At 36.8% G+C, this 24,461-nt stretch overlaps 1 protein-coding gene across 5 annotated transcripts in view; it reads right to left on the bottom strand.

Moving 5' to 3' along the window:
• Positions 1-24,461, bottom strand: part of RAD54B (RAD54 homolog B) — a 118,259-nt gene that overhangs the window by 24,517 nt on the left and 69,281 nt on the right. For 3 of the 5 annotated variants that reach the window (XM_027561529.1, XM_027561531.1, XM_027561530.1), the window contains 6 exons: positions 23,139-23,333; positions 19,563-19,844; positions 15,108-15,270; positions 11,687-11,912; positions 11,220-11,427; positions 1,567-1,706 (listed from right to left, as the gene is read on the bottom strand). In XM_027561529.1, the coding sequence (XP_027417330.1) occupies positions 1,567-1,706; positions 11,220-11,427; positions 11,687-11,912; positions 15,108-15,270; positions 19,563-19,844; positions 23,139-23,333 (1,214 nt within the window). Of the gene's footprint in view, positions 1-1,566; positions 1,707-11,219; positions 11,428-11,686; positions 11,913-15,107; positions 15,271-16,382; positions 16,458-19,562; positions 19,845-23,138; positions 23,334-24,461 lie in introns of all 5 variants that reach the window. The other 2 variants (XM_027561527.1, XM_027561528.1) reach the window with 1 other exon arrangement.

The following is a 24,461-nucleotide window of genomic DNA, read 5'->3' as shown; positions in this document are numbered from 1 at the left end:
TAAGCTTTTATGTGAAGATACGATGGTTCAATAGTCTTAAAATCATTATCAAAGCACTAAAAAAGCAAATTCTTGGAAGAAAATATTTTGACAAGTTACTGATCCTAAAACTAAGCCTTTAAGAAATTACTGGCACAAGGCGCTGCTGACTTTTTCAAAATCATTACACATTGTTTGTTAACTATATAATAGTACATCTTTAAAGTCAAAATACACTATGAGTGAAATATATGTTTAAATTCTCTACATAGAATCTTCTAATCTTCTACATCACAATCTTCACAGTATAAGTACATATTTGTTTTTATATAAATCATGGAAAATTTCCCTTATATTTTAAAACTATTTTCAATTTTTATTCCAAAAAAACTGGGTCACAGGTCAGAAAGTACAGTGATGCAAAAATAAGAAAATTAAAGCCAACTTTTATTAACCAGAAATAGCAAATGTTGTCAAAACTTTTTACAAATATCTTCAAAATCATTTTGTTTGCATAAATATGCAAATAGATGTTTTATTTATTTGTTACAAAAAACATGATCTCAAACGATAAAGCATCATGGAAACTAGAAACCAGTTTGGTTTATCATCACAGTCCTCCATGTCTGGAGCTTAGCATTTGGCCCACTTCAGGGATTTCATATGTAAATACTGGGAGAATAAATGTATGTGATGTTATTTCTAAATAATGTATCATAAACATTTTCCTTTCTATGAAATATATGAAATAATTATTTTTATATGGTTCATGGTTCATGGAAAATGCTCAGTAACTATCTGTTAACTAATCACAGTATTGTATTGATTCTGAGATTTACTTTTTTTCTCACTTTAACTTCTCTGAAATAGGATGCTTTTACAATTGATGACTTCTTACAATTACAACTGACAGTATGTTTTGCTACTGGTACAAAAAACAATGGTGCATCCTAGAATTAACAGTATCCTAGATGCAATGAAATGTACAACATGTAGCACCTAACTTAGATTTTCCTATCTTCAGAAATGTTTATTTCCAATTAGTTTGTTTTCCTTAGTTTTATCTATTTTTTTTTACCCTTACAGCTAAATCTTTAAGCATTTAATAAAAATCTATGACTATTTCTTTATAATAAATTCCTAAAGCTGGTATTTCTAGGCCACAAGCTTTTAACACATATTGGCAAACTATCTTCCAATCATACCAATTTTTATTTCAACCAGTAGAGGACAGTATTCTTAGGTACATTTGCTATTACAGTGCAAATCTAACCAACTAAAACATCAATAGAAAAGTACAAAAATCACTTCACAGTTATTTACATTCTTCAAAGTCAGTAAAGATAAACATTTTTATATGTTTACTGTCATTTATAATTCTTTGTGAAGGACCTACCAATGAATCTTTTTAAGTGATAATGTCATTTTACAAAGTAAGAAATGCAAGAGGAGTTGAAAGATTGTGGAGAAAATAAAAAATTCACTCTATTAATTTATTTTTTCCTAAATTAAAATAATACCCAAGTTATGGATGATTTTCCTAGATAAACTGGTCGTTTTTAACCTACTTATTAAAGTAAACTATACCTCAGAAGCAGAAGGTTGTCTTGATATGATAATGGGTTCTTCATATATTTTTCTATAAGCTGACAAAGAGCCTAATATTCCTGGATTTACAAAATCAATTAATGTAAAAAATTCTTGGAGATCATTCTGAACTGGAGTACCTAAAGAGATAAAAGTGATCAGAGGTCAAGTTTGTGTTTTACAATATCAGTTTTTTAAAGAAATTTGTACTCTCTTCCCTAAGAGGACTACATATAAGCAAAGTCTCAAATTAAGAAAGAGCAGCTAAACGAAGTTTTTAAAAATTAATAAACATGTAAATTTTTAACTCCGGTTGTAACTGTGAACTGAAGTCTTATTTAATACAGCATTTTGGCAGAGTACAGGCTCTAGAGTCTGACTGTGCTGTGCTTAGTCACTCAGTTGTGTCTGACTCTTTGTGACCCCACTGACTGTAGCCCACTAGGCTCCTCTGTCCATGGGGATTCTCCAGGCAAGAATACTGGAGCAGGTTGCCATGCCCTCCTCCAGGGAGAGTCTGCCTATTTGGGTTCAAATCCCAAATTTGTTACTCTCTGAGTAACTCTGAAAAGTTACTTACACCAATTTTATTTGCTGTAAAATAGGAATAATAATAGAAGTACTAGGGTTGTGAGGATCAAATGAATTAATTCATGCACTAAGAACAGTGCCTGCAGCACAATAATGTTCCATAGCTGTTATCTGTTACTATTAGAACTGTGGGACTCTGGACAAAGTTGCTTAAGTTCTTTTAAGTTAAACTGGGGATTGTTTTTTCACTTAAAAAAGTGTAAAGATAATAATTTCCCAGTGATATTACAAAGAAAAGTAAAGACAAAGGATGTGAAGTGCCTAACGTTTAATAGACACAATGAAAGGTACCTAATATTAATCCATTACAAAGTAATCAGATAAAATTGGGATCTTCACTAATCCTAAAGAGTGACAGAGACGCTAATGGATTGATACACCCTGCACATACTACATGCTCAATAACTTTTGGCTAACTAATTTTTAAAGAGACACTAGCATGTTTCAATAATTATAATAATGTCAAATGAATATATAAATCAGCACAGTAAAACAGCATAATTTCAGATGAGTTTCAGACAAGAGACTATAAAAAGTTGTCCAAAGATATAAATAATGTAAGATGTACATTAAAATGCACTTATTTCAGTAACAGATGACACAAACTTTTACAATGTTAGAGAGTTTCACAATCACTTTCTTTGAAATTAAATGGGTAGACCGAGGTTGGACCAATGCTTACTAATTTTTTTAATACATCTAGTTAGTTTTAAATTTTTTTAGACACATCACATTTAAGAAAATACATTTATATTGATATGCATTTTGTTAAGCCTTTAAAAGAATCCATGACAATGATTAATAAAAAAGTGGGGAAACAGGAAAAGCAAGAAGGGAACAAAAGGTACACGGTTCACTGTGATTGGCTTCCAGGCAGTCATCCAAACGATTAATCCAAGCTAATCCTGGTACTTCTGTCCCCTTTGCCAGCGACTGATGTTAAGAAAGAGTTTGTCTCAGACTAGGTTCTCAGAAGTAGAGCCTGAGATACAGATTAGCTACACATGATTTATGGAGAAATGACTCAGGAGAAAGGGAATCAGAAAATGCAGGGGAAGAAACCAACAATGTAGCTTGAGTTAAATTACAGGGAGCCTTAGAGCAAAAATTGCACCATATAAAGTTGCTCCTGAAATTATCCTAAGGTGAAGGAGCTGGCATTTTTCACTTGCTGCTCTATATGAGTCAATCATTGACCGAGATGCAAGGAAGAGAAGAAGCTCTCATTCAACCAATGATAATTCTCCAGATAAGGCAGGAGAGTTCTTTAACCAACAGCCCCAGCAGCTAAGGGGTGGGTCCGACAGCTCAGAAAAGGGAAGCTAGGGAGGGCACCGACAGTGTCTGCCAAAAGTATGCAATCCATCTTGTCCAGTGAGACATAAGAGGAAGTCAGGAGAAAAAGGCAGAGCCAGCCCCTGTTCTCCTTTAAACATCACCACATCTAGCTGTGATGTCTGGAACTGCTCTGGCCACTTGTTACAAGCATGGGGATGAAGTCAACACCAAACATGGCACAGCAAAGAACAAAAAGAACCAGACTCCTTGACAACACTGTTGAGCTGCTGGGTCACCCCTGGAACCTGTCCTCGCTCTATATTTGCAGTTGTGTGGGAGAATAAGCACATTTAATTCATGTATCTGTTACTTGCAGCTGAAATTACCCTGATAAGCAAGGAAAAGAGGCAAAAGCAAAACTGGAAAAAAAAAAAAAGGTGAAACATAAGATTTGGGGCAAAAAATAAGAAGGAAGTAAAGAAGAAAAAGAAAAGATGGATTTCCCTGGTGGTACAGTGGATAGGAATCCACCTACCAATACAGAGGATACAGGTTTGATCCCTGGTCCAGGAAGATTCCACACACCAGGGAGCAATTAAGCCTGGGTACCACAACTACCACAGCTAGAGAAGCCACCGTAATGAGAAGCCTAGGCATGGAAAAGAAGAGTAACCCTGCTCACCACAACTAGAGAAAGCCCGCTCACAGCAACAAAGACCCAGTGCAGCAAAAAAGTAATAAATTTCTTAAAAAAAGAAAAGAAGGGGCTAGAAGCTAGGCAATACACTAGGATAGTATCATTCCGAGAAGTTGTCACAAATGTCTAGAAATACTTTAGTTCCCAGCTCGCTGCTTTTAGTATTCCTTTCTAATTCTAGACTATGTAGAACCTGTAGAAGCAGCTAAATAATATAACGTTAATAAAAGTTAAGTAAGCAGCAATGTCCGATGACAAGAAAAAAGGAAACACTAAAGATTTTTCAAGTTTGTGTATTTACTAAAATTATTTTCAGAGCTATGGAAGTGAAATTAAGAGAACTTCCTCTTCCTCTACCTCTATCCCAGCAATAACAGCTTTCTGTTTCATTGTTTACTCTTAAGGAGACATAAATCTACCACCCAACCCAAGTACAGGAACACTACCAATAACCTACAGCTATATCCGTGTCTCTGATCTCCATAAAAAGGTGTAAGAGCTCTTTATACATACTCCTCTGTGTATTTTTCCTTTAGATCCAATAATTTCACTTTTAGCAGTCGACATAGAAAAAAGTATGTGCTTGTAGATATTCATCACATTTCAAAATTATGCAATATAATAGAAAAATGTTTACATTAAGTGTATTTTGATGTGCATTATGTGTGTCAATGAATAAAGATGGACTTTATATGTACTGGATTGGCCAAAAAGTTCATTCAGGTTTTTCCATATGATCTTATGGGAAAACCCAAACAAACTTTTTGGCCAACCCAATATATACAAAAAATAAAGAAATATGCATGTATGTTCTGTGTGTGTGTGTGTGTGTGTGTGTGTGTGACAGAGAATAATGAAACATGAAAAACTGCTAACAGCTCATTAAGAAACTGAGACTAAAGGATGACTTCCATTCTCTAGTTTCTAAGCATGCCATAATACACCAGTACATATATGTATCTGTATGTCTGCATATATTTTTAACTTTTATTCTTCAATAAGAATTTTGCTTCAAATCTCATATTTTTCTTTTTTATACTATAAATAAAGGATATCTAATATCTAATGAAGGCTATTTGACATAATGAGATGTTATGAATTGACTGTGTCCCCTCAAAATTCGTATCTTGAAAGTCCTAATTCCCAGTGTGACTATATTAGAAAACAGGCTTTTTAAGGAGGTAAAGTTAAAGAAACTCATAAGGGTGAGGCCCTAATCCAACATGACTTGTATTCTTTCAAGAAGAAAAAACACACAGGGATATACACACTCAGAGGACAGGCCATGAGAGGACTCAGCAAGCAGACAGGCATCTTCAAGGCGAGGAGAGAGGCCTCAGAAGAGATCAAACCTGCTGACAGCCTGAGACTGGACTTCCAGTCTCCAGAATGGTGGGAAAATACATTTCTGTTGTCATTGAAGAAATTTACCACCCAGTCCGTGGTATTTTGTTATGGCATCCCTAGAAGTTTAATATACCTCTATTAAATTTTAATTTAATTTTAATATTAAAACTTTTCCTGGAGGAAATATTAACTGAATATTCTTCACAGCACAGGGCCAGATAAGAGGAGGAAACAAAATCAAAATTACTTTCATTGGATTCTTAAGATAGCTTTTGAGCACCTATTATGTATGCAGCACTGCACATACTCATAATCGAATGTTAATTCCACAATAAAACACAAATCACCTTGGGAGTAAGATACCCTGCCACTATTAAAAAGAATTTATTAAGGCAATTCTGAGCAGATGAAAACCAACTATAAGCATTTCTAAATATGAGAGCTTACCTAGTGCTAGTTTTCACCTAAATTCGCAGCTCAGGAGCAGGAGTGACCAGGACAGGAAAGCCGAAACAGGGACATCTCTGGTGGTCCAGTGGTTAAGAATCCACCTTGCAAGGCAGGGGACTGAGTTCATTCCCTGGTTGGGGAACTAACCACATGCCACGGAGCAACCAGAGAGCCTGCTTGCCACAACAACAGCAGCAAAAAAGGTCCCACATGATGCAACAAAGATCTGCAACTAAGACCCAATGCAGCCAAATACATAAATATATTTTTTAAAAAGAAAGAAAGAAAGCAGAAACAAGGTAAAGAAGACAAAGCACAAATAAAGGGGGCAAGGAAATGACCTTATTGGTCATCATTGGGATAGTCCTGCTGAATGGAGTCCCAGAATCATTTTCTACTGAAAATATTAAATTTATTAATCTCCAAAATATATAAGCAGCTCATATAGCCCAACATCAGAAAAACAAACAACCCAATCAAAAATTGGACAGAAAACCTAAACAGATATTTCTCCAAGGAAGACATACAGATGGCTAATAAACTCATGAAAAGATGCTCAACATCACTATTAGAGAAATCAAATCAAAACTACAATGAGGTATCACCTTACACTGGTCAGAATTGTTGCTGTTCAGTCACTCAGTCATGTCTGACTCCTGCAATCCCGTGGACTGCAGCACATCAGGCTTCCCTGTCCTTCACTATCCCCCAGAGTTTGCTCAAACTCATGTCTATTGAGTCAGTAAGCCCATCCAACCATCTCATCCTCTGTCACCCCCTTCTCCTGCCCTCAGTTTTTCCCAGCATCAGGGTCTTTTCCAGTGAGTTGGCCCTTCACATCAGGTGGCCAAAGTATTGGAGTTTCAGCTTCAGCATCAGTCCTTCCAGTGAATATTCAGGGTTGATTTCCTTTAGGATTGACTGGTTTGATCTCCCCAATATCCAAGGGACTCTCAAAAGCCTTCTTCAACATCACAGATCAAAAGCATAAATTCTTCAATACTCAGCCTTCTTTATGGTCCAACTCTCTTTGACTATATGGACTTTTGTCAGCAAAGTGATGTCTCTGCTTTATAATACACTGTCTAGGTTTTAATACGATGGTCAGAATGGGCATCATCAAAAGATCTACAAACAAAAAGGCTGAAGAGGATGTGGAGAAAAGGGAACCCTCCTGCACTGTTGGTGGGAATGTAAACCGATACAACAATTAAGGGGAACAATATGGAGATTCCATAAAAAAAAAGAAACTAGGAATAAATCTACCATATGACCCAACAATCCCACTACTGCGAATATACCCTGAGAAAACCACAATTCTAAAAGACACATGTACCCAATGTTCACTGCAGCACTATTTACAATAGTTAGGACATGGAAGCAACCTAGATGCCCATCAACAGATGAATGAATAAAAATGTGGTACATATATACAATGGAATATTACTTAGCCATAAAAAGGAACACATCTGAGTCAGTTCTAGTGAGGTGAATGAATGTAGAGCCTGTTATAGAGAGTGAAATAAGTCAGAAAGAGAAAAACAAATATTGTATATTAATGCATATATATGGAATCTAGAAAAGTGGTATTGATGAACCTATTTTCAGGGAAAGAATAGAAACAGATACAGAGAATGGATGTGTGGTCACAGTGGGGTAAAGAGAGAGCAGAAGAATGGAGCAAGTAGCATGGATATATATACAATGCTGCTAAGTCACTTCAATCGTGTCCGACTCTGTGCAACCCCACAGATGGAAGCCCCCCTTCCTGGGATTCTCCAGGCAAGAACACTGGAGTGCGTTGCCATTTCCTTCTCCAATGCATGAAAGTGAAAAGTGAAAGTGAAGTCACTCAGTCGTGTCCAACCTTCAGTGACCCCATGGACTGCGGCCTTCCAGGCTCCTCCATCATGGGATTTTCCAGGCAAGAGTACTGGAGTGGGGTGCCATTGCCTTCTCCGATATATATACTACCAAGTCTAAAACAGATAGCTGGTGAGAAGTTGCTATGTAACACAAGAAGCCCAGTCTAGCACTCTGTGACAATTTAGAAGGGTAGGATGAAGGGAGGGAAGGGAGGCTCAAGAGGGAGGTGATATATGTATAATTATAGCTGATTTGCATTGTTGTACAGCAGAAACCGCACAACACTGTAAAGCAACTTTCCCCCAATTAAAAATCATTATCAGTTCAGTTCAGTTACTCAGTCATGTTCGACTCTTTGCGACCCCATGGACTGCAGCACGCCAGGCCTCCCTGTCCATCACCAACTCCCAGAGTTTACTCAAACTCATGTCCATTGAGTCAATGATGCCATCAAACCATCTATCTCATCCTCTGTTGTCCCCTTCTCCTCCCGCCCTCAATATTTCTCAGCATCAGGGTCTTCTCAAATGAGTCAGTTCTTCACATCAGGTGGCCAAAGTATTGGAGTTTCAGCTTCAACATCTGTCCTTCCAATGAACATTCAGGACTGATTTCCTTCAGGATGGACTGGTTGGATCTCCTTGCAGTTCAAGGGACTCTCAAGAGTCTTCCCCAACACCACAGTTCAAAAGCATCAATTCTTCGGCACTCAGCTTTCTTTATAGTCCAACTCTCACAGCCATACATGACCACTGGAAAAACCATAGCCTTGACTAGACGGACATTTGTTGGCAAAGTAATGTCTATGCTTTTTAATGTGCTGTCTAGGTTGGTTATAACTTTCCTTCCAGGGAGTAAGCGTCTTTTAATTTCATGGCTGCAATCACCATCTGCAGTGATTTTGGAGCCCCCAAAAATAAAGTCTGCCACTGTTTCCCCATCTACTTGCTATGAAGTGACGGAACTGGATGCCATGATCTTAGTTTTCTGAATGTTGAGCTTTAAGCCAACTTTTTCACTCTTCTCTTTCACTAAGAAGCTCTTTAGTTCCTCTTCACTTTCTGCCATAAGGGTGGTGTCATCTGCATATCTGAGGTTGTTAATGTTTCTCCCACCTTTCTTGATTCCAGCTTGTAACTTATCCAGCCCGGCATTTCTCATGATGTGCTCAGCGTATAGGTTAAACAAACAGGGTGGCAGCAGACAGCTCTGTGGTTCCCCTTTCTGGATCTTGAACCAATCAGTTGTTCCAAACAGGGTTCTAACTGTTGCTTCTTGACCCGCATACAGCTTTCTCAGGAGACAGGTAAGATGGTCTGGTATTCCCATCTCTTTAAGAGTTTTCCAGTTTGTTGTGATCCACACAATCAAAGGCTTTAGTGTAGTGGATGAAACAGAGGTAGATGTCTTCTGGAATTCCCTAGTTTTCTCTATGACCCAGCGAATGTTGGCAATTTTATCTCTGGTTCCTCTTCCTTTTCTAAACCCAGCTTGGATATTTGGAGTTTCTTGGTTCGCATAATGCTGAAACCTAGCATGCAAGATTTTAAGCATGATCTTACTAGCATGGGAGTCACTGAATGCAACTGTCCAACTCACAAGTAGACACGACTGGGTGACTGAACAGCAACAACAAAATAAAATTTAATTTGTAACGCTAGTTAAATTGGTATTTTCTTATAATTGAGAATAGTAGTAAAACTGTTCGCTTTTGCTAAAGGACATTATCTGATTGTCAAATAGAAGAGAATCCATTTTTTTGCACTGGGTCTGGGTCTGGTTGCCACGTGTGGCTTTCTCTAGCTGTGGTAAATGGGCTACTCCTTCATCATGCTGTGCACGCTTCTCACTGTGACAGCTTCTTTCACTGCAGAGCACAGGCTCTAGCCGGGCTTCGGCAGCTGTGGCTCTTGGGCTCTAGAGCATGGGCTCAGGAGGTGTGGTGCTCGGGCTAAGTTGCTGCACAGCATGTGGAATCTTCCCAGACCAGAGATCAAACCCGTGTCCCCTGCGTTGGCAGGTGAATTCTTATCCACTGTGCCACCAGGGAAGTCCTATTTTTTTTTATTGCTCTATTATTATTACCCAAAACTAATCTAAATTTCTCACTCTTTGTTTTCCCCCTTGAATGCCAATCTTTTTAACACTATAGCTGTTACTACTATTTAGGTAAGCAATATTGACACCACACTGAGCAGTAAAAATAAATAATCTCCGCTTTGCTTTTCCTACAATGTAACTAAATTCAGCTAAATCTTTTTTTTTTCCATTGCTTTTCTGGCCCCAAGGATTTCAAAATCAAAGGCTAGTCAAGAAGTATAAAGAATCCACTTTGACTAAATATGAAGAACGTAAAGGTCATTTAACAGTTCCCCAAATCATTTCTAAAAAGTATATACGGTCTTTAAAATCACATTTGGTAATGGTAATACAATCCTTCTACACGAATAGCCATAAATTATTTGAAGGTGGGAACCCTCTGCAGGGGGCGGGTTCTCTGCTGCTCCAGGGCACACTCCTACCCTGAAGGTGTATACTGGAGGAATAAGCTGTTGGGCACACCCCCTCTCCCTCATTTTAACTTCAGAGCAGAGCTCTGACATGCATGAAGGACAAAGACGTGGGATATGATGCAAGAAAAATAACCATGCCCTGCCCGTCCTTTCTAAAAGGATAAAAGATGATCAGGAAAAGGAGCCTTGAGCAGAAAACAGAAGGGATGTAAACATTAGTAATGACAACTTTTTTCTCCTGCTACCAAAATGGTAAGTTGAAAGCACCACACAAGACCAAAATGAGGTGTGGGAAAATAATTCCTTTGAGTCATTCAGGCCTAATTCTAGTCTAGGCCTTAAGCTAAAAAGGATAAGGCAGAAAAATATTCTTGTATTTACTGTATAGTCTATCCCACTTTTCTAGACAACCTGGGCTAGAAGCTTTGGCCAGCAAAAAACCATATGCATACAGCACAAACATGGAAAAATAAAGGATATTTGTATTAAACACTTATCATATAAGGGTGGTCTTCCAAGAACTTTACATGAATTAACTCATTTGACCCTCAAAACATAAGGAATCTATTTCACGCATAAGAAAATTGAGGTATGGAGAAGTATAATTTGCCCAAAGTTGCACAGCTATAAATGAATGTCAGACTGGGAAACCAAGCTCAAGCAGTCTAGCCCCATCTTCTACTTTCTTTATCATGATACCATCGTGTTTATTCCTCAAAGAATCCAAAATCTGGGAAACATTACACAGGAATTTGATAATTCAGAATCCTACCGAGACTCAACTAACTCAGGTTGATTAGTATGAATTTCACTCAATATCATCAATTCTTTGGATGTCAAACATCATACTACAAGTTCTGCATGTTCATTAGGCAAAATTCCATCATATCTCACCCAAAGTAAATACAGACCAGTTAAAATTATCCTTTTCTCACAGGAGAGGCTAATGAGGGCTGCAGTTGTCTTAATGGTACTGTTCTTCAAACGATGCCCTTCATCACAAATTAGAAGATCAAATTTTACATTCTTAATTTGATCCAGGGAACGAAGTAACATTTCATAACTGATGATAAGAACAGAATAAAATGGAGATTTCGTGAATTCTTCTACTTTGTGGTCCTAAAAAAAAAGGTAACCTTTAACAAATCATGGGCAAAAATTGTGTGAAATTAAATAAAAGCAGCATATTCCTGAAAACTATTATCTAGGTATTAGAATATATTAACTCATAACTAAATTGTAAGGCAATATTCCATCTATCAGAAAAAAGAGAACTACATCTGCTTGAAAAACTACTAGATAGTGAAAGCTGCAGCACTGATTTGAAAAACTAGAGATTTAGTAAATAACCAAATCTAAATTTTCAAAAGTCTCTTACCTGATCAACAGTAAATATCTTGATCCTTTCGATTCCTAACCATTTTTGGAATTCTTTCTTCCAATTATTCACCAAGCTTCCAGGTGTGACAATAAGTGTCTTCTTTACTATTGGCTTGCCTCCGTAGGGTCCCTGACACTGCAGGGTCCAGATAAGCGAAATACATTGCAGTGTTTTCCCTAAACCCATTTCATCGGCAAGAATGGCTCCACATCTGCCATTCACCCTGTTAGAGATAATTATATTTCCTTCAACTACAAAAGGAAAGTATTTTATGCCTCTAACACCATCACCTAGTAGTCAAACCCAGAAGCTGGTATTTTGTAATTAGGATGAATTCTAGCCCCCACTAAACACATTTTCTAGCTTTTCATTCAGCTGATTTATGACATTTTGCATCTGTGCTAATTATATTCATTATATATTTACTGTCAACTAAATTACTAAAACAAATTGAAGTTACAGTTGAATCTAAATCTGTTACTACAATGATTCCATATTTAGAAACTAGAAATGAATGCCAATTTCATATCTACAGTTAAATAATTTAACTATAACTGTGCTTCTCATCACTGACAGCTGAGCAGTTTTTATCAGTTTCAGTATTAGATATCAAAACACTTTAAAATGTAATGAAACATAAACCAGAAAGACCTAGTGATCTGTATTTATGATTTTCTTGCAATAAATGAAGTCCTCGACCAAAATAGCTCCTTGACCTGTAAGAAAAATTAAACACTATTTGATCTAATACACATAATTTAGTAAAAATCTTGTCCTACAAGTCTATTTGGTTCATGCAATTGAAAATTAAACATTATAAGGAATACTATCAGTAACTGGCATTTATACCACTTTATAGTTTTAAAAGCTCTTTGACAGGTATTAGATAAACACTTTAAAAGTTACAAAATCCAAAGGAATTAAGGAAATATATAAGTATAGTTTGTTAATCCATTCTGTTTCTTACTAGTAGAAATAACAACCAAAACCAATTTTATTTATGTTTTCCAGTTTAAAATATAGAGAAAAAATTACAAACATGAATTATAGCCACTATTATTATTTTAGATTACTACAGCCCTTATTCGGAGAAGGCAATGGCACCCCACTCCAGTACTCTTGCTGGGAAAATCCCATGGACGGAGGAACCTGGTGGGTTGCAGTCCATGGGGTCTCGAAGAGTCGGACACGACTGATCGACTTCACTTTCACTTTTCACTTTCATGCGTTGGAGAAGGAAATGGCAACCCACTCCAGTGTTCTTGCCTGGAGAATCGCAGGGACGGGGGAGCCTGGTGGGCTGCCGTCTATGGGGTCTCTCAGAGTCGGACACGACTGAAGTGACTTAGCAGCAGCATAGCCCTTATTATTACTTTAGATTATTTTATATTTTGCCATTGCAAGATGCCAGCTAAACGAGATATAGTGAGTGGCAGAGAGAAAACAGTGATCCAGCATTCAGGTATAGCGAAGAGAGCAGAAAGGCTTCCCTTGAAGAAGATGAACCTTGAGCAGAGTTTTAAAGGAAAACAGGAATTCACTACATTAATCAGTATTAACACATCAGCACAGCTGGAGCTTGAACTGAATTCCAAGCAAAGAAATACAAGGTTAGGAAGCTGGCAAGATTGGTAGAAGACAGAAGATAAGGATACTTGCCCTTGAAAGCTCAGACTGTATCTTGTAAGTCAGTATCTCCCCAACATCAGTCTTCCAAGAATGACTACACTGCTTTGCCATATATGTGATACTATGTGTTACTATTTATTATTTTTCTCTAAATCAACTCACTTTTTAACTTAGATTTATTTGAAAAGAAAATAAATTCTTTCTAAGCATAATCTACTTGTGAAACCAAAAGTTTGATATGCTATTTCTTTCCAATTATTCACTAACTAAATATGCTATGATTAAAAGTAAAAAATAAAGTTTGTCCATGTACACCTAAAATAATTCTATACACCACCCAAGTGGAGTGCATACCACAGATTAGGAAACATTGCTCTAAGTTCTGAGAATTGCAATCATTTTAAGCAAGGAAATGCCATGTTCAGAACTGTTTCCAGAAATATCAAACTGGCAGCAATAAGTAGAAGGAATCTGAGGAGCATCAGAAACAGATACACAAGTTAGAAGCTGTTGCAATAGTCCAGATAAAATATAATTTTATGACACCAGTTACTAGAACTGCTATAGTGAGGGCCAGAAACAATTAGGTTAGAAATGGTATTTAGGAAGTCAAAATATTCAAAAGCTTAGGTGTGATTAGATAGAGAAGATGAGAGAAAAGAAATAAAAGATGATTCTCAGGCCAACTGAAGTAAGATCTCCAAAAAAGAAGAGCATATTTGAAAGAACATGCATCTAGAAAGTTTCCAGGAGATAATTTTCCCCTTGTCAGGGGTCGCTAAGAGTCGGACACGACTGAGCAACTTCACTTTCACTTTTCACTTTCATGCCTTGGAGAAGGAAATGGCAACCCACTCCAGTGTTCTTGCCTGGAGAATCCCAGGGATGGGGGAGCCTGGTGGGCTGCCGTCTATGGGGTCGCACAGAGTCGGACATGACTGAAGCGACTTAGCAGCAGCAGCAGCATCATTCAAGGGGTTCTTTAGAACTTGAAGGAATTTACATTCCCAGCTTCCTAGTAACTGAGGCATACTGAGTGGCAATGACCAATGTAAAAATCGAGGTCCTATGCATCAAAAACAACAAAAAAGGCCTGGAAGGAAATGTACTAATATGTTAGCAGAGACTTTTGATTCTTTTAACCCTCTTTGGTTTGAATTTATGTGTGTGTCTTCTACTTCAACTGTATTTTGACTATAATTCTTTAAGAAAACTCAATTATAAAAGAGGAAGAGGGACTCCTCTGTGTGTGTGTGTGTGTGTGTGTGTGTGTGTGTGTGTGTGTGTAAACAGAGGTGAGATAAGAAGGAAACTTTTTTGCAAAATCCTCATAAGTTGTGTGTCCAGTTCCAAGCAAGATATTTAGCACACAGTATCCTTCAAGAACTACCTGTGGAGATTTCCCTGGCGGTCCACTGTGGCTAAGACTCTGGGCTCCAATGCAAGGGGCCTGGGTTCAATCCCTGGTCAGGGAACTAGATCCCACATGCTGCAACTAAGAGTTTGCATGCTGCATTAAAAAAAAAGATCCTGCATGCTGCAATGAAGATTATAAATCCTGCCTGCCTCAACTAAGACCAGGCACAGCCAAATTTTTTTTTTAATAAAATTATTTTTTTAAAAAGAACCCACCTGTGGAATAAAACATACACATTACCATTTGCCATTCCTATCAACTAAAATGTATGCTGCACTCATTGAGACTCATTATATATTAGGCTCATCCTAGAAACCATTATGTTACAGGTAAATCAAAGCTCTGATTAGATCAAACAAATTATTTTCCTACCTCATTCCCATTACACATTCATAAAGGAATGTGATCCCTTCTTTCTGATGTGGTCGAAGGTAATATACGAGGTGAGGATCTATCACTACATCCACAACAGGAAAACAGTTCTTATTGAACAGCCACTGGTGATTCTTATCTGGTCGGAGCATAACAAGGGAATCTTAAGAGAAAGGGAAAAGTATAATTATAAATGTATTTCACTCTGTCAGTAATTACATTATCTTGCTCTAATTACTCAGAAGATACAACTGTTTGCAGTCATTTGCAACAAAAAAAAATCAAAAACTTTGAAATTCAAAAAGAAAAAAAAATTAAAACACAATAATTTTGAAATTCAGTAACATCAATGCTAAGCAAAGGTACAAAATTTTAAAAATAAAATCCCATGCCTTATTGATGTAAGATTCATGCAAAGAATGGCAAAGAGCTTTCCAAATTTCATGCACAAAAGTGCTTTGAAACCACTAAAATTCACTATTGTTTCATAAAGAATTCATCAAGCCACAACACTTACTAGTTCAGTATTCAAAGCAAAGAGAACTATTTCCAACTGAAAGCACAGGTTGGAATTTTGCCAAGATGGCCTTTACTAATACTCATAGCTTCTTATTCTTGAAAGGCTTTCCAAATTTAATATAAAGGCTTCCTTTATTTTAATTCCTATGCCGACTAACAATGTCTATCACCCCTATTAATCAGAAGAACTGAGAAAGAATGACAAATTTTCCATTGACTTCACCACCATTATTTGCTTAAAATTAATTACTTCATTTATGAAATGTAAAATTCATGAATCTTGACAAAGCAGCATGGAGTAACCGTCAAATAACAATGTAATTCTTTAGTAATATGGTAATACAATTTAAAAGATTTAAAATCATTCAAAAAACAAAACCAAATGTAACTAGAAAGCTGGTATGAATTGATAAATCTGAAATCAGATAATAAACCCATCAAAGTAATTTTTTGGATATATTTGTATGTCTGCATCATGGTTAAAAAAAGTAAAATAGATTTTTTAAAATATGAAAAAAGAGAACAAAGATGAGAAAAGGAGATTAAAAAACAATAGGTTCCAGGAGACTAAGACTCAGTGCTTTCACTGCTAAGGACACGGGTTCAAACCCTGGTCCAGGAACTAACATCTCACAAGCTGTGTGGGGCAACCAAAAAAAAAAAAAAAACCCACAGGGGATTTAATAAATAACCCTCAGTGTGGAAATATATAGTCACAGAAATGAGAGTCTGGTCATGTTTACTGATAGTAATTACCTGGAGGAAGGTTTTCTGTGGATCTTCCCAGGTTTCTGAGCAACCAAAAGAAACTCTCATTTTCAAGGTGAATTCCTGGCAGGTAGGGGAATAGAGTGTGAAAACGGAAAACTCAGCCCCTGAGTTTCCTCCATATCCCAGTAGTAAAGAACAGAGTATGTCTTGTGGATTTCCAACCAAGAAATGGTTCCTTTTTAAAAAAAAAAAAAAAAGAACAAAAAGAGGATCTCCCTAGTGGTCCAGCAGTTAAGAATCCACCTGCCAATGCAGGGGACACAGGTATGGCCCCTGGTCTGGGAAGATCTCACATGCCTCAGAGCAACTGAGCAAACGCTCTGCAACTACTGAAGCCCGTGCGTTGTAGAGCCCAAGCGTAAGCAAGAGAAGCCACTGCAATGAGAAGCCTGCACAGCAACTAGAGTAACCCCTGCTCACTGCAACTAGAGAAAGCCCACACGCAGCAACTAAGGCTCAGTGAAGCTATAAATAAAGAAAGAAAGCTTTTTTAAAAATTAGTTAAAAAGGACAAAGGGAATTAAAAAGAAAATAGAGGTAAAGATGATTCACAGCTCAAGCAAGGACCATAGAATCATAAGTCATCTAACAAAGCACGAAGCTTCGAGAAAAATAAAACCTAAAGCACCACAGCAATAGGACATCAGTTTAAATCTTTAGATGCCCTTCATGATCATGAAGCATTATTTAATGCTAACAAAATCTCTCTTGCTTTAGTTTTAAGTCTACAGGTTAGAACTACCTTTAACAAGATTTAAAAAGAGAGAGGATAATCAAGTATTTACCACTTACAAAAAGGGCTTGCTTACACACACACACACACACACACACACATACACACTCATGTACACATATATACAAATTATCATAATAAAATTTTTCATTCACTCAGTTATCAAATATTTATTGTATACAGTATATACCAGGCACTCTAAATCTCTATGGTAGTTATTAAAACCCACATTTTACATGAGGCAAAATATAGTGAAGTAAGTGACTACCTCAACTGGTCGAAGAATCAGTAGTTTAGTGGCAAAAGCAGGACTCTAACTCAGGCCCTTGACTAAGCACAGTGTTCCTTTCAGTTCACCACAGTTCTCTACTACATAACAGGAAGGTGAAGAGAAAGAAGCATAAAGGACAGAAGGAGGCTTATGAGCCAGTGTGACAGACAAAATATTCACACAAAGAGAAAAATCAGAAGCAGAAACTCCCACTCTCTAAATTTCAATTAAGTCTCAAATGAGCTAGAAGAAAGCAAGGAGTTTTTAATTTGGGGGTTTTAATACAAATTATGCCAATACCTACTTTAAGCAAGTCAGTTCATCCTTCTGGTACTCAGTTTCCTCAAATGCAAAGTGAAGGGATTGGTCTAAATTATCTAAAAGGTCCTTTTATTTCAAAAATTCTGTCCCCAAAATGGCAAGAGGGGAAAATAGTTATTTTAATACTTTTTGCAAGCATGCATGCATTCTAAGCCCCTTCAGTTATGTCTGACTCTTTGTGACCCTATGGACTATAGCCCGCCAGGTTCCTCTGTCCACGGGATTCTCCGGGCAAGAAAACTGGAGTAGGTCACCATGCCCTCCTCCAAGGGATCTTCCCAACCCAGGGGATGAACCTGTGTCTCTTATGTCTTCTGTATTGGCAGGTAGATTCTTTACCAACAGAGCCACCTGGGAAGCCCTTAACACTTCTATTTATAGCTATTTTAAGAGTTATTTTTATAATTATTTCAGTATTTTTACTACCATTATGAGAAAAGCTTACTCTCTTCTCCAACTTCTATATAACAAAACAAATTCAATAAGAATAAGTCTTTTCAAACAAATGCTGAATTAACTGGATATCCACATGGAAAGAACTTCCCAGATGGCACAGTGGTAAAGAATCCACCTGCCAATGCAGCAGATGCAAGAGAGGACAATTCGAACCCTAGGTTGGGAAGATCCCCTGGGGAAGGAAATGGCAACCTGCTCCAGTGTTCTTGCCCTGACAATTTCATGGACAGAGGAGCCTGGCAGGCTGCACTCCATGGGGTCACAAAGAGACGGACACAACTGAGCACATACACTGCCATTCTTACTGCCACGTGGAAAAAGACGAACATCAATCATTAACTCACCCTGTACACACTATTTCAGGCAAAATGAATCACAGACTTAATATAATTCAAATTTTATGTCTGTCACGTCACCAAATGAGAAGCTCTGTAATGACAGTTTTACCTCTGGGCCCAATGTATAAAAGGCACACAAGAAATACTTGTTGACTGAGCAATCAAATCTTAAAAAGTCATAAACAGACCAGGTTTTATTTTTGATGCAATTTTTAAATTAAATTCATTAATGTGAAAATTAACTTGACTGGATTCTCATGAATAAAATTTGAATTATTTACATGAAATCTCACCTTTCAGTATTTTTCACCTTTCAATATTCTAATACTCAATTAAGTCACTAATTGGGAGAAGGCAATGGCACCCCACTCCAGTACTCTTGCCTGGAAAATCCCATGGATGGTGAAGCCTGGTAGGCTGCAGTCCATGGGGTCGCTAAGAGTCGGACGCGACTGAGCGACTTCACTTTCACTTTTCACTTTCATGCATTGGAGAAGGAAATGGCAACCCACTCCAGTGTTCTTGCCTGGAGAATCCCAGGGATGGGGGAGCCTGGTGGGCTCTTGTCTCTGGGGTCGCACAGAGTTGGACACGACTGAAGCGACTTAGTAGCAGCAGCAAGTCACTAATTACTAATACTTGTGATCAAAGCATACAATCTTCAAAATGGAAGTTCAAAAATATTCCTAATTTATAAATTTACCTAATTTATAAATTTACTAATTTTTCTCCCTACAAAAGCAATAAGGTTTTGTTGAAATCATACACATGTATGTGTTTATACATCTATAATTTGCACAATTTTCCTTCAACACATGTATTTTGGTTAATATACTCTTGCAATTGAACATTTATTTATGAAAATACTTCTCAAACTATATTATTATTCAACTTCAACATTATCCCTTATGTCAGACTATATATCTGAAAAATGATACATACTTCTACCTGAAAGTGTTAAAACAAAATTTCAACTTTAAATTCACATACCAAAATATCTTTAGACAGTAAAAACAGAAAACTCAAATTAAGCTTTTAAATCTTACTTGGCGCATATGGGTCATGGCGTGGTTTGCAACTTTGGAAACTGTTCTGTTTATTTTCCTTTGAACTGAGTTTACAGACACTTTTGAAAGGGTTAGAGAAACACTTCTTGGCAGCTTGAGAAGAACTTAAGATAGCAGAACATCCTCCTCCAAACTGAAAACATCTTCCACTGTTGAAATCATCTGGAGAGATGATACCCATGACTTCTATTTCTTTTCCACCAATCATCATTGTTTGACCCTCTTCAATCTTTTCAAGCTCTTTCAGTTTATATCCAGTGCCTTTAAATTAAGAAGGAAAAAATTAATTTAATTTATTGACACTCTAAGATGACTTAATTAGCAAAACCAGAGTTTCTTCTTATAACTGTACAGAATGAAAACTACTTTGAATGCAAATAGCCTCATATAATAACCCACTAGCCAGAACAAAAATATAATTTATCCTCTTAGTAAAAATACACACATGCAAAAATCAGAAGGAATAAATAATTATATAGTTATAAAAATTAGGTAAGGTTTAGAGACCCAAGGCTTTTTTTTAATTACTTAAAATACAGTCTACTGTATTCATGGTTTTGCCATCTGCTGTCTATAGAAAATCAAGCGAAGAAGGGTTTTGGTAGGCTATGTATGGACCCTCCTTTCTTGTGAACAATCTAGACAAATGCCAGGGCAGCTCTATTTCCACTTAGAAACAAGTGCAAATGTGAAGAACTCGCAATAGAAGCAGTTTCTAACAGAACTAGTACTGTACTCGTCCACCTTCGATAGCATAGTAAAACTACATTTGTCACAGACGCTACGGATAGTCCAAGTTCTCGCTCTTGAATAAAAAGCAGGATATTTTATAATACCACACTTGTTTGAATTATTATTAATTCAACAGACATTTATTAGGTGCTGCCACGTGTAAGGTGTTGATGCAATATAAATATGAGTAAGTTATCACGGTCTGCTTAAAATGAACTCATTAATCAGATAGAGTGAGGGAATTTTATACTCCTCTGCTTGGAACATTAAATGCATGATTTTTGTGCCACTGTGAGGGGCAAAACTGTGTATACCAAAAACTTTAAAGTTTCTAAAAACAAAAAATAAAAGATCATCATAATTTAGATAACATTACATGACCCTTTTAAACTAGCTGGAAAATTGCTACAATTCCCTATTAACACTGGGCTAATAATTACAATCTCTGACAACTGGGAACTACGTAATATACATTTTTCAGTTGCTAATGATAAAGCTCTAAGATGAAGCCAAATAGTTATTTGGCTGGTGTTCCTAAATGCTAAAAGACCCAGCCCTCCATTTCCCAAGCTATTTCAATTCAACAGCAGTCCTGACCTCTCCATATTAATGAAGATAACTGTTTTATCTTCATACTGAATCTAACTCTATTAATCCAATTACCATTAATTACATGAAAATGGGAGATAAGAATAAATTTAACTTTGAGGCACCTTCAAGAGGCCCTGCAACTCCAAAATCTCTCGTTTCACTTTGCTCCCTAGTGATGACTGTCTCAAACATCTCTACATCTCCAGAAGACTTTCTTTAAACTCCTGAACTTTGTTTCCCACACTTGTTCTTTGCTGGGTATGTGGAATAAAAATCAACTGAATCTGACTATATTATCATAAGCTATTAGCAATTTCAGCATTCCAGCCTTCAGGTTTCTTAGGAGTGTTTATCCTTATAGTAATAATATTTAAATGCTGAATATCTAAATTATTTAAAAGAAAAACTGCTTGTACAATAGGTGATAACTTGCAAGATTAACTCCAGGTTGATATATTATTAATATTATAATTAAGCAACCAAGTCTTATATTTGAAAGCTTACACTTTGAAAGCCAATAAATTAATTTTTTAAACCAGTGATTTTCAACTCCTGCTGGATATGAGAGTCATCCAGAAACCTAAAATATATGGATGTTCAGTCCCTCTCCCCATCATCCAGACCAAATAATCACAGCCTCAGAGATCAAGGCCTAAGCACTGGCATTTTTTAAAAGCACCGGAGGTGATTCTACTTGTATAGAGGTGATTCTACTTTTTTCCACTACTTGGAACTGAGAGATCATTTTATTATTAATCCAAACTACACATACTCAAAACCATATATACTATAGTTATGGGTAACAGATATTCCAGGGTAATTTTGGTAATTTTTTCCTTGCTAGGGGGCTTTAGAATATAATTTCACTAATTAAGTATAAACAAGTTCTCAAAAAAATTTAGCCTCAATCCTTGGTAGCTCAGATGGTAAGGAATCTGCCTGCAGTGCAAGAGACCTGAGTTCAATCCCTGGGTCAGGAAGATCCCCTAGAAAAGAGAATGGCAACCCACTCTAGTATTCTTGCCTGGAGAATTCCATGGACAGAGGAGCCCGGTGGGCTATAGTCCAGGGGGTTGCAAAGAGTCAGACACAACTGAGCTACTAACACCTTAACTAACATGGAATGTGTATTGCTAATTTTCTTTTTAATTTCTCTAAATACTAAGCATAATATTGGATATATGGTATTCAATATTTTCATAATAAAAAATTCTATTGCAGATAATTCCATTCAGCCTCAACTCATGCCCCTCTGTCACTGCCCTTCGCATACTATATTCCTGAAACACTGAAGTAGTTTTAATTCACTCTTGCCTATACCTGTACATATGCTATGCCCCTTTCTCATTCCCTACAAAATTACTCATCCCTCACATATTACCTTAAACAATAACTCCTTTGAAGCTTTCCCTTAGCCTCGTAGGCTGATTTACATGGTCCTTCTATATATGTTCCTATTGTACTTAGCAAACATTCTCATTGAAACAATTATCTTAGTGCTTCCTAATTATCAATTACATTGCCCTGTCCCTACTAAACTACAAACTATAACCCTCTTTGAATGCTTACTCCTAGCATAGTTATTGAAACTACAAACTATGTTATTTTCAACATGTAGAACAGACTTTATAATTACGGGCCACACTCAGAATTGAAGAGTAATTTAAGAGACAATATAAAAAGACCATGATAACTTTACATACTCTGATTTTGTGGGCTAACTTATGCAAATAAATCATGCTGGCAATGTTTTATAATGGAAATAACAGTTACCTCCAATTTAGATGCATTAATCTAAGTTATCTCTAGCTATTATCGCCTTGCTATTTTCAAATATTTATTAGGTATCATTGAAGTTAGATATCATTCTATTCCTAATACCCACATCTTTTTTAACTTTTAATCACTCAGCATTCTGGAAAAAAAGAAAAAAGATGAAAAACACACAAAGAAAACCTGCTTAATCTCAGAAAAATGCCAATATAACTGTATATATCTAGCTAATCATTTTATATTCAATGAAAACGATACCATGGGATGAGATTCATCTCACTGAGTATACATAAGATTGTCAGAATTGCTATTACAAGATAAATTTATGTTTATCAGATAATGTATACATGAAAGTCAACAAAGAACACCTTCATAAAACACAATTACATTTCAGTTTTGTAGTCAGATACATATATTAACTTTAGACCAAATCATAAACATCAGGTAATATCACAATACCTCTTCCAATGTCTTTGCCTTCCAAATCCTTTAATGTAAATGACTTTCCTTTTACAATAAGAACACCATCACCTTCCCACTTTTTGTGTTTTTTCTTTGAAGCTTTACACCAAACAACACTGAAATATTTAACTAGGCTATCAGGTTTCTCTTCTTGTCCCTTAGACACTGTTATTTCTTTAGGGGCTGAATGAACTAGAATATAAACAAAATAAAAACCAATTATTATAGATGACATTACTATTTAAGTAATAAAATCACTCAGCAAAATAAAAGCACAAGTAAATTGGATTGTATTAAGTATTTTTTCATATATATGCTATAAACTGGGAAATTCAAATACCAGCTTCTAGCATTACCACGAAAACAGAATGTAAATTTCTTATCATACAAACTTAGTACAAGTAGAAAAATATAATCACTGGTAAGATTTTAAAACTCTAGTAATTAAAGATAAAATTTCAGCATCCATGGAAAAATACCTAAAATCACGTAACAAGATATACCAAGGAAAAGTAATACATTATCACAGAGTTCTCTAAAAGAAAAACCTGTAGCTTTTTCAATAAGAACAAAGGTAAAACTGCTGAAGCTGAAACTCCAGTACTTGGGCCACCTCATGTGAAGAGTTGACTCATTGGAAAAGACTCTGATGCTGGGAGGGATTGGGGGCAGGAGGAAAAGGGGACAACAGAGGATGAGATGGCTGGATGGCATCGCTGACTTGATGGACGTTGAGTCTGAGTGAACTCTGGGAGTTGGTGATGGACAGGGAGGCCTGGCATGCTGCGATTCATGGGGTCGCAAAGAGTCAGATACTGAGCGACTGAACTGAACTGAAGACATTAAAGCAGCAATCAGACTAAAATTTCATCAATATATTCTTGTCTCCTAGCTTAGGGAGCTAGCTGTCAGGCTGGGTCACTGATTCTGAGAATTCAGTAGTATATGATCAGGAAATTAAAAGTTCCTTATGAAAGTCTATACTTTTCTTGAAAACATTCCCAGTATCACCTTACAAAAACATATGCAAATAGTCTAACAGAGAAACTTTTTCAGCAATGAAACTGATTTATGGTGACAGAAACCAGAAAGTGGCTGCTGGCTCTGGAGTTGGGAAATTGACTGGAAAGGGGCAGGAAAGAAGAACTTGTCTGGGTGATAGTTGCATCAGATCAGATCAGATCAGATCAGTCGCTCAGTCGTGTCCGACTCTTTGCAACCCCATGAATTGCAGCACACCAGGCCTCCCTGTCCATCACCAACTCCCGGAGTTCACTCAGACTCACGTCCAACGAGTCAGTGATGCCATCCAGCCATCTC

Source organism: Bos indicus x Bos taurus, chromosome 14 (assembly GCF_003369695.1).
Source record: "Bos indicus x Bos taurus breed Angus x Brahman F1 hybrid chromosome 14, Bos_hybrid_MaternalHap_v2.0, whole genome shotgun sequence".
Lineage (NCBI taxonomy): Eukaryota > Metazoa > Chordata > Mammalia > Artiodactyla > Bovidae > Bos > Bos indicus x Bos taurus.
Note: the sequence above shows the minus strand (reverse complement) of the source record. Positions and strands in the feature narration are given on the sequence as shown.